This window comes from Amphiura filiformis, chromosome 3 (genome assembly GCF_039555335.1).
Source record: "Amphiura filiformis chromosome 3, Afil_fr2py, whole genome shotgun sequence".
Lineage (NCBI taxonomy): Eukaryota > Metazoa > Echinodermata > Ophiuroidea > Amphilepidida > Amphiuridae > Amphiura > Amphiura filiformis.
This window is the reverse complement of record NC_092630.1, coordinates 14,219,315-14,230,458: the sequence shown is the minus strand read 5'-3', so window position 1 is coordinate 14,230,458 and position 11,144 is coordinate 14,219,315. Positions and strand designations below refer to the sequence as shown.

Sequence of the window (11,144 nt, the reverse complement as noted above, 5' to 3'; positions counted from 1 at the left end):
CAAAAAATAAAGTACTGCACTATTAATTTTTGCTATTTTGATTAAACAGACATTTACACATAATTCAAAACTTTTAACTGCAAATTTTAACACTAACAAATTGCACAAAAACTTACTAGAGTACATTTATTACAATCAATACCTGTACATTGTTAAGGCACTTATCATGATTTCGTTTGCTGGTTCATAAGCCACAATGTTTATAATTTGGTCAAAAGCTCGCCTGTTTAAATTTCATGATTATCTTGTAGACTTATAATCCAAGACCGAAATTAAAATACTAGTTTGCGTATGACGTCCTGTCAACCAAAAATGCCGTACTGCACTGGTCAGCAACTAATCACGCCGCGCTTTTGCCTTGACGACAGACGCAAACTAGTCTTTATAATTCGGCCTTGGATTTTAATTACCATGAAAAATACCATGATTACTGTTTTAGAAGTGAATTGAATATCAGTTCTGCTGAGTCCACTTTTTAGTTTGAGTTGTGATTTAGGGAGACGATTTTGATTGGTTGTTGGTGATGAATAATTTAATATTCATCTTCTTCTTCATCAGCATCAGCATCAATAGAGTCGACACCAACCTCTTCGTAATCCTTCTCCAAAGCAGCCAAATCTTCACGGGCCTCTGAGAATTCACCTTCTTCCATACCCTCACCAACGTACCAGTGAACGAACGCGCGTTTGGCGTACATCAGATCAAACTTGTGATCCAGACGAGCCCATGCTTCGGCGATAGCTGTTGTGTTGCTCAACATGCAGACAGCACGCTGGACCTTAGCAAGATCACCACCAGGCACCACCGTTGGTGGTTGGTAGTTGATGCCCACCTTGAAGCCAGTTGGACACCAGTCAACGAACTGGATAGTACGCTTGGTCTTGATAGTGGAAATGGCTGCATTGACATCCTTGGGCACAACATCTCCACGGAACAGCAGACAACATGCCATATACTTGCCGTGACGAGGATCGCACTTCACCATCTGGTTTGCTGGCTCGAAGCAAGCGTTGGTGATCTCTGCGACCGTCAACTGCTCGTGGTAGGCCTTCTCGGCAGAGATGACTGGTGCGTAGGTGACGAGAGGGAAATGGATACGTGGGTAAGGTACTAAGTTGGTCTGGAACTCAGTGAGATCCACATTGAGGGCACCATCAAAGCGAAGAGATGCGGTGATTGAAGACACAATCTGGCCGATCAGACGGTTAAGGTTAGTATAGGTTGGGCGTTCAATGTCCAAGTTGCGGTGACAGACGTCATAAATGGCCTCGTTGTCAACCATGAAGGCGCAGTCAGAGTGCTCCAGTGTTGTGTGAGTGGTAAGGATGGAGTTGTATGGCTCTACAACAGCAGATGAGATTTGTGGAGCTGGGTAGACAGCAAATTCCAGCTTTGACTTCTTACCATAGTCGACTGAAAGACGCTCCATAAGGAGGGAGGTGAACCCTGAGCCAGTGCCGCCACCAAAGCTGTGAAAGATGAGGAAACCTTGCAGACCTGTGCATTGGTCAGCCTGTAAACATGGTAAAATACAACACAATGGATAAGGGTTAGTTTTTGAAGCATAACGTATTTCAAACTGTTTGGCAAATTTATTTATCAGAATTGTCAATAACCAAAATCTGAAGCTGATGAGGCTTCAAACAAAGCTTTCACTCAAGCTCAGAGACAGACCTCCACTATAATACAGGGAGGATAATATCCATATAACATAACATAAATTCACTTGTTTGCCAAAATATTGTCTTATCAATTTTGAAACATGTAGTTTCATTCTTTGTTTGTTTTATTGTTTTCCTTGGGTTTTTTTAATTGAATAGATAAACAATAGCATTTCTATTGATCACGTGATTTGTGTATTAAAAGATCTGCTGCGAAGATGAATTTGGAAACGCAGGACACTTCGCAATTACTTTGCCATACTTACGGGGAGGGATTTTAATCTGTTAAACAGTTTGAAAATATAGTTCAAAATTCTTTTAAACAAATCCAAGTTTAATGTTGGTACTTGGATCAATGACAGTTTTGCGCTAACACTTGATACTTTCTCAAATTGAACAACAAATTCCCGGATCCCGACAGCTTCCTGTTGAAAGTGCTGTCGTAGCTGACGCTGTTTATATTAGTTGTTTCGGTCATAAATATGTGGGAGAAAGTAGTCCCCTTCGTCTCTGTTGAGTGTTTTGGCCCATCTCTTTCTTATCCGGATGGTTTCCCTAATATAATGCATGTCTCCCCTTTCTGTTCTGTTCTCCATCATTTGTGATTCTTCTAATAACATGATCAGTTATCGTAATTAATTTTATTGCAACCAGAAATACATTTGATAGAAAGAAGACTTTCAAAATGAAATGCTTTGCCGATAAATTATGTAAATATTTGAATAACAAATTATAAAAACATGCATAGTGTAATCTACAAATTGGAATTTGAACTTTAGAAACCGGAAAAATTATTTTCTATCTTTAACCTTTGTACAAGATCACAAGTGAGCAAATATGAGTCATATTATTTTGTGATAGGCATATATTGTGATTTTTACACCATGTTGCAAACCTACCAATTTCCTGATTCTGTCCAAGACGATGTCGATGTGTTCTTTGCCGACTGTGTAGTGACCACGGGCATAGTTGTTGGCTGCATCTTCTTTACCAGTAATCATCTGCTCTGGATGAAACAGTTGGCGGTATGTGCCAGTGCGGACCTCATCTGAAAAGGTTAAAAGTAGAAATAATGATGAGTAATGTGAATTTGTTAATCTTCATTAATTCCAAACAGATTATAAACAGAGAATAGAGGGTAGTTGGGAAAGAAGGACACAAATCCTCACAATTCCACCCCCATTTTGATATCTTATCAATTTTACAGATTAATACTGAGCTAATTTTACTTTTTCTTACTTTGGCGAGCTGGCCAACATTAAGCAACTCCTGGATCTACCCAGGCCTGGATTTACCATTGGGCCACATGGGCCCGGGCCCAGGGCATCCATTTTTTAGGCCCCAAAATTGCAAAGTGCATGTTACTTTTCAGCTCGAACAACACAATGATTTGGACCAAAGTATGTTAAATTGCTATTCACCTTTATTTTGGGCTAAAATAGTCCGAAATTGACATTTCTTCGCTTGCAAAATGTTCTACTAAAATCAGAATAACATCGTCTCTTTCTAAATGTTAATGCTCCCGTCGCCAATGCCTATCTTTTAGTAGGCCTCCTATTTGTAAATCAAAACTTGGCCACTTGAGCACACATGCCTGCAAATTTTGGCCTGGCACCTGAAAAGGTAATTCCGAGCTTGGATCTTTGCACCTTAGAATGGTGTTGGAGCTCTTGGATTGGAAATTAAATTTGAATATTTAATATTAGTCATGTTATCACAATGATACCGACCTATTACTGTGGGTTCTAAATCTACAAAGACAGCTCGTGGTACGTGCTTCCCTGCTCCTGTCTCACTGAAGAATGTGTTGAAGGAATCATCGCCGCCTCCAATTGTCTTATCACTTGGCATCTGACCATCAGGCTGGATGCCATGCTCCAAGCAGTATAACTCCCAGCAGGCATTGCCCATCTGCACACCGGCCTGGCCAACGTGTATGGAGATGCATTCACGCTGTTGATAAAAAAATTAAAATGTAGACATTTATATAGCGCTTTATGCCGTAAACAGCCTCAAAGCGCTTTACATTTATTCCGCCGTCATTAGAATATGTCGGAACCACGTTTGCAGCCTACAAATGGCGCAGGGTCCATCAGTACAACGACTGTGACTACCCCTAACAGCTTCCCATTGCACCTGGGTGGGGTGAGGCAAGCGAGGCAAAGCGCCTTGCCCAAGGGCGCAACAAGGGGGTGGGACGGGGATTCGAACCCACGCACGTTGAGCAAGCTCTCAGATTATGAGTCCAATGCCGTAACCACTGAGCCACCGTGCCCACAAAATAAACATTCTTTTTCTTAATTTTACCTCATTATTTTGGCTGAACTAATATTATGTGATAGGTTTTGGCAAAGAATAACCTAAGTAACATTTCATCGGCCGTACACATATTGAATATTTGGAAATTTTTAACATTTTTGAGAAAATTGGACTATTAGTCTGCTCTACTCTATATATGCACCAAAGACGATGCCTCAAAGTGGTTTAATTAGTAAGATATTAATTAATTTAATTATGTTGTATTTGCAAAACCTTGAAATGTCTGTATCATATAATTATAAAGACGTATTTGCCGATCATCTATACTGCGCAAACCCAGTACCGTATGTCGTAACTGCAATTGGAAGAGTTGCCCGTTTTTGTCATTGCACGGTAAAATTGCTGTTTTTTCCTTTTGCACATAGTGACGTATTTGCACAACTGTTTCTCATAGTGACATATTTGCACAACGTATTTGTCATTTGAACGGCGAAATTGTCATAAGTCTTTTTCATTAGTCTTTTTCACATTGTGACGTATTTCATTTAATGTTGATTTTTTTACACTTTTTTGCAGAATAAGTTATGCTCTGTTACTGATAAGTGGATTACATATATTTGCATTACTTTCAACCAGGTTTTAATCAACAATGTTTTAATCAAGAGTATGCAGCAAATGAAAATCGCTTAATTTTCAATTTCGATTTTCTCGAAATTCGTATTTTGTAAATACTTTACTATGTGATACGGCCAATTTTGACCGAAATCACACATTATGGCTTTAACGTAATGCAGATATGGATTTAAAGATATCATTAAGGGATGGGGTATGAACGTTTGAACAGTATTTATTGTGGGACATTAGAGCACATCAGACATATCGAATTGCATTCTGAATACGAAGAATGTCCTTCTGATATCAAATAATTTTGATTTTTGAAATTCGCAATGTTATACACATTTTATGGCAAATCATTAAAAATTGATAGTTTTGATATTTAACAGTACTCGAAGTAAACTGTATAAATCCGATGATTTATACTTGAAGTGTATGTAGGTGGGATGAAAAGCCAACGATCAATTGTAAATTTTGACCTTTCGTATTGAAGATATGGATTTTTTTCCCAAAACACCAAAAAAGTCTTTTTTGGGAAAAAAATCCATATCTTCAATATGAAAGGTCAAATTTTTCAATTCATCGTCGGCTTTTCCTCCCAGCTACATTCACTTTAAGAATATATCATTAGATTTATCAAATTTACTTCGAGGACTGTTATATATCAAAAATGTGAAAAATATCAAATTTTAATAATTTGTCATAAAATTTGTATTGTATCGTGAATTTCAAAAAATGTAAATTATTTGGTATCAGAAAGACATTCTGCGTATTCAGAATGCAATTCGATATGTCTGATGTGCTCTCATGTCCCACAAATAAATTTCTGTCAAAACGTTCAAAACGCTCATTCCAGATCCCTTAAATGATTGGGAGGATGCTATAATTCTGCACCCCGCCAAAATTACCCAATATTGTCCTTGAATTACTCATGGATAACCTTTGTACCATATTTCGATACGTGCAATGCTAAATAAATTCATAATTGATAAGAAAGATCAGGTTAGTTTAATATGTATTAATATTGTATTATGTCAATGTTTACTATAACTTAGAGTGTATGGCGTAACCGCGTGAGCATTCGTTATTGTTAAAACAATGGCAGGCAGTGTCCAAAAACCTTCAATAGAACAACATTTCGCGTTTTTTTCTCAAAAATGATGAAAAGACCAGATTTGGAATTTTAGAAACTGGATTCCGGTGAAATTATTAAACAGTTACAAAAAATGAAATCTTGTGGGGCCATGTTACAATACTACTAAATCTCCGCCTTATATAAGCCGAACAAACTTTATAATACATATTGATCAAATTTGAACAGAAAGTGGTAGACACAGAGAATTATTGCCAGCAAAAGACAATACTTGGAAGTGGTAAAAATGGATTTTGGACGATTCCATATATTAATGACAAACATGTGTCTCACCAACGAGATCACGAGAACAGTATGGTCAGGCCTTAATGCGCCAACCTATAACTTTAAGTACAAATCAGCCGGGGTTTTTTTGGCACCATTTTTTGGAGGACAGGTTGTAATTACACTATAGTAATTATCGTACAATTAAGAATAATTGATCATGTCATGTTGATGATTATTCAATAATTGCGTGCTTCATATACCACATTATATGTGACGTGCCATGTCAAAACGAGACACTTTTGGGCAGGATCGTAAATGGAGAAATCTGCCCGGGTGATTTTTTTTACAATTTTGGGTTTGTTGCGAATTTTGTGATGTTATTAATGTTTAAAATATTGTCTGATAGTTTCAAACCGGAATATAACTGGCATATTGTATTTTTGAGACAATTTTCAAGGTAATTCCTCAGTACTGTCAACATTGTTAATATTTTGAAAAGCCGATATCTCAATTTCCAATTTTATAATACCATAACTTACTACGAACTCAATATCTTCGCTTAGGAATGTCCGATTTCATTGGGGAAACGGCGTTTAATGGAGCAAAATATATCTTTATTTAAGATAATTGTAAAAACTTCAAAATTGATAAACTGCCCAAAAGTGTCTCCTTTTGACATGGCACGTCACATATATCACAGAAATGATGAGCAAGAAAACGTCAAGTCTTACCATTTTGATTGTCGAAGTTGATCAAATATCAATTAATATTGGTTTGGTTTTTGGTAGAGTTCGCTTCGCTTCCCTGTGCAATGGTCGGGATTCGAATTAACTGTGGCAATCACGTTGCTGCCGCTCCGCTTATATACCACATAATCGCTGACCTCCCATTGGTTACTCATTGTTGCTATAGGCAGCCAATAAGGGAGGATTTGGTAAAAGATTACCTCCGCTGTTGGAGTTTGAAAGGGCGGCGGTAAAATATTTACCGAGTTTTTACCATAGTTTGCTGCGTCGGATCAGGGTGCAAACCATTTAGGCCAGTAAATCTAGCATTTTCTAAGGAACTAATTGCAACAGAATTTTATTCACCACAATGCATTTCCTTGAGGTCCCCAAAGTACCATACTAAAAGTCCCAAAATATCCAAGTATGGGAAAGGTGCCTAATTTGCATAAATCCAAAATGGCCACCAAAATTTCAGAAAAATCTAGATTTTGATATATCTTCACTTCTAAATGGCCTATTACAATGGCTTATCTTTCTAGGAAGGGGGTTTTGGACACAACAAGTATCATGAGATAGGTTAAAAATTGATTACATAAACAGATCATAGTTATATTTTCAAAATGGCCGCCAAAATCTTTTTACACACGTAACACATTATTTTTGAATGATAGAATAGCAATATTCTGCTTGGAACAAATTGAAACCTATTTTTTTCACCACAACACATTAACTTAAGGTTTCTTGACACCAGACTAAAAGTCCCAAAGTATCCAAGTATAGAAAAGATGCCTAATTTGCATAAATCCAAGATGGCTGCCTGTCAAAATTTAGAAAATGTCAACTTTGACATATATTTTTACTTCTAAATGACCTAACACAATGATTCAGGTCTTATGGGATAGGTTGGAAAATGATTACACAAATGGATCATGAACAGCTCCACAATATTCAAGTATTGCAAAAGGTTCCTAATTTGCATAAATCCAAAATGGCCACCTGCCAAAATCAATAAAAAATATAAACTTTGAAATATCTATACCTCCTAATGACCATGATGACCAGTATGATGGTTTGATTTTCAATGAAGTATATAATTATGATATTTGTATGAGCCTGTAGAATGTAGATTCCTCCTGCATTTCTCAGAAAACAGTTAGAGCAGTGTGGGGAAAGAATAATGCCAAAATGCAATACATTAACATTTTTGACTTGAAAAGAAAAAGCCTACTTGTGTGATGTAAAGCATTTACATTACGCAATATTCATATTTCATGGCAGCGATAATCTGAAAATCGTTTTCTGACCTGACATGTCTCCTAAGACATTCCTTGAATCCTCAAACTACGTTATAATAAAGTTCAGCTATTGTCATGAAACTATTAATGGGTGACGGTGTTGAATTTTGGAAATACCTACCTATATGTACCTACCAGTCAGCATTGTGCATTTCTGCACCTGCTGCCTTACGTAGGAAAATCTACCACGTGGCCCGTAGCAATTTCAGCTTCTTCCACAGACCACCTGGTGCCAAGTCTATCCAAGTCCCTCTGAATAACACTCTTCCAAGTTGTCCTATAGGGCATCCATGTCTTCTCTTTCCATGGGTGGGATTCCAGAAGTAGAGCTTTCTGGGGCCGGATGCGACTCTCATGGCCAAACCACTGTAAGCATCGCTTTCTTATGATAGTAGTGAGCTTCTGTTGTTTCGTCACTGATGATCTTATGAAGTCGTTGGTGATATGCTGGGTCCATTTGATGCGGAGAATTTTCCTGTGGCAGCTCATATCAAATGCATCTAGTCTAGACTCTCATCTCTTTCAGTGATGTTTCAGCATTCAGAAGCATATAGAAGGGCAGAGAGAACACATGCACTATAGAATTTCATCTTGGTGTCTAAGTTGATATACCGGTCCATCCACACCTTCTCTCAAGTTCTTTAAAAGCACCAGATGCTTTGCCACTCCTATGATTGATCTCCTTAATATATGATCCATCAGCACTAAAGTATGCTTCTAGATACTTCAAGTGATCCATAACCTTGATGAGGCCTTCATCTCCCACTGGAACCAAAGGTGCTGAGCTCGAACGACCAATCGATGGCTTCAGTTGTATCTGTCATTTTGGCATCAGAATCTTCTAGGAGGGCTATGTCAGCATAGTCTAGATCAACCAGGTTTTATACCTCCGGGTACCTCAAGCTTCGCCTAGGTAGGAGGGTTATACTTTTCTTGCTTTCTATACGAAGTCAATGGCAAGACCAAAACGCAGTGGTGACCAAATATCACCCCGTGTTACGCCAGTGACTATGCTGAAGAATTTGGAAAGGGGGCTCTCTGATTTGACCGCACATGTTGTGGCATGATAAGAGTTAATTATGATGTTGACGATCTTCCTTGGGATGCCATAGATGTGCAGGATTTCCCATAGAGATGGTTGGTGAGCCAAAGGCAACCTCAAAGTCGATGAAGTTAATTAAAGCTTGGAAGCGGTTGGTTCATGATTTGGTTCAGGCCGAATATTTAATCCTGGAATGAGCGTCCCTAAAACCAGCTTGAGTTTCCCTATACGTCAACGTCATCCTTCACTCTTAGAAGTACGATTGTGGAGAAAACTTTGCAGTAGAGTAATACCACAGTTATTGCTACAGTATGAAAGGTCTCCCTTCTTTGGTAATGGAAGGATTATGCCTTGTCCCCATTCTCTTGGTGTTTTCTCGGTTCGCCTTTATCGGTTTACAAATTATCAGCAACCATTCTTTGATGTTGTCGCCACCATCCTTGAGAAGTGAGGGGGAGGATGTTATCAATGAAAGGTGCTTGGTTTCGTTTAAGCAGGCTAAGTGCCTTGTCAAGTTCTTCTCTGGTTGGTGGTTCTATATCAATTTTCAGTTTTCGCAAGGATTGAACCTTGAGAAGTTTAATGACTCACTAGGCTCTTCAGCGTTGAGCAGGTGTTCAACAGATTCAGCCCATCTCTGCAGTCGAGCAGCCTCATCCTTAAGTATTTCTCCTTTGGCATCTCGTATCTGCGAGGCCTTTCTGCTGGTTTTACCAATGAGAACATTCTTCAGCTGGTAGACTTCTCTCTCTCATGTTGTTTTTACTTAGGCTACTTCCAAGTCATCAGCGATCTTGCTCATCCAGGTCTTTTTGTCATTTCTTAAGCAAGTTCTTGTCTGCCTGTTGAGTTCACGGTAGTCAGTATCCATTGCTGGTTTGGCTACCTTTTTCTTGTCAATAAGCTCCTTTGTCTCGGTTGAGATCCAGTCTGCCTTCTTCTTCATTCTGAATCCAAGGTGTTCTACTGATGCTCTATTTACGGTTTCAACAAATATATACATTCCATTCTTCATCGACATCAGTATTAGCATCTAATTCAGCCAATGCATGGAACCTTCCACCGATTTTAGCATTAAAGCATGTCAAAACATCACTCTCTAGCAGTTTACTGGTGTCATATTTTACGTGGGTGGTAGTAATTGCCAGGTTATGGTCACTTCCAACATCAGCTCTTCTGTACACTCTAACGTTTTTTAAGGAGTTTCCGGTTGATTAAGGTATGGTCAATTTGGTTGACTGTCCTTCCATTGGGAAAATTCTAAGTTAACTTATGGATTTTCTTGTGTGGGAAGAGTAACGATCCAACAATGAGAGTGTGTTCTTTGTGATTGTGTAAGTTTGGTGGCCATCTTGGGTACATTAATTGGATTTATGCGAATAAATCTTTCCCATACTTTTCTGTATATATTTAAGAACTTTTAGAATGTTGTTCAGGAGAACTCAAATACATTGTATTAAGCTGAAAGAAATAGTTGATTTGTTCAAATTGTTCTCTATGGTCAGTTTATATCCTATTCCATAAGAATGGTTGTGTCCACAAACCCGTTCCTAGAAAGTTAAAGCATTGTAATAGTCCATTTAGCATGTTTAGAAGTGAAGGTATGTCAAAATCTACATTTTCTGAATTTTGGCAGGCAGCCATCTTGGATTTATGCAAATTAATCATCTTTTTTGATACTTGGATACTTTGGTACTATTAGTATAGTATTCAAGGGTTCTCAAATGATTATTGTGGTGAAAAAAACAACGTTGCAGTTGCTCCAAGCTATTCTACAATACGAAATGATGTGTTTCCTGTGTAAAATACAGATAATTTACATTTTGGCGGCCATTTTCAAAATATGCTAATGATGCTGCTGTGTAAACATTTTGTAACATATCCCATTAGACTCGATGTGTCCAAAAACCCCTTCCTAGAATGTAAAATCATTGTAATAGGCCATCTAGAAGTGAAGATATGTCAAAATTTAGATTTTTCTGAAATTTTAGCGGCCATTTTGGATTTATGCAAATTAGGCACCTTTCCCATACTTGGATATTTTGGGACTTTTAATATGGTACTTTGGGGACCTCAAGGAAATGCATTGTGGTGAAAAACATTCTGTTGCAATTAGTTCCTTAGTTGGCCTCCAAAAGTGCTAGATTTACTGGCCTAATTAGTGTAGCTGGCGTTCAATGTCCA

The 11,144-nt window shown here is 38.1% G+C and overlaps 1 protein-coding gene across 1 annotated transcript; it reads right to left on the bottom strand.

The window, feature by feature from the left end:
• Positions 1–324: 324 nt before the first annotated feature.
• On the bottom strand, positions 325–6,714 carry LOC140148077 (tubulin alpha-1 chain-like). The gene is made up of 4 exons (XM_072169931.1): positions 6,627–6,714; positions 3,392–3,614; positions 2,561–2,709; positions 325–1,513 (listed from the first exon to the last, which is right to left on the bottom strand). Exons 1-4 carry the CDS (start codon positions 6,627–6,629, stop codon positions 533–535), a joined length of 1,356 nt encoding a protein of 451 aa, XP_072026032.1. The 5' UTR covers positions 6,630–6,714; the 3' UTR covers positions 325–532.
• Between the last annotated feature and the right edge of the window lie 4,430 nt (positions 6,715–11,144).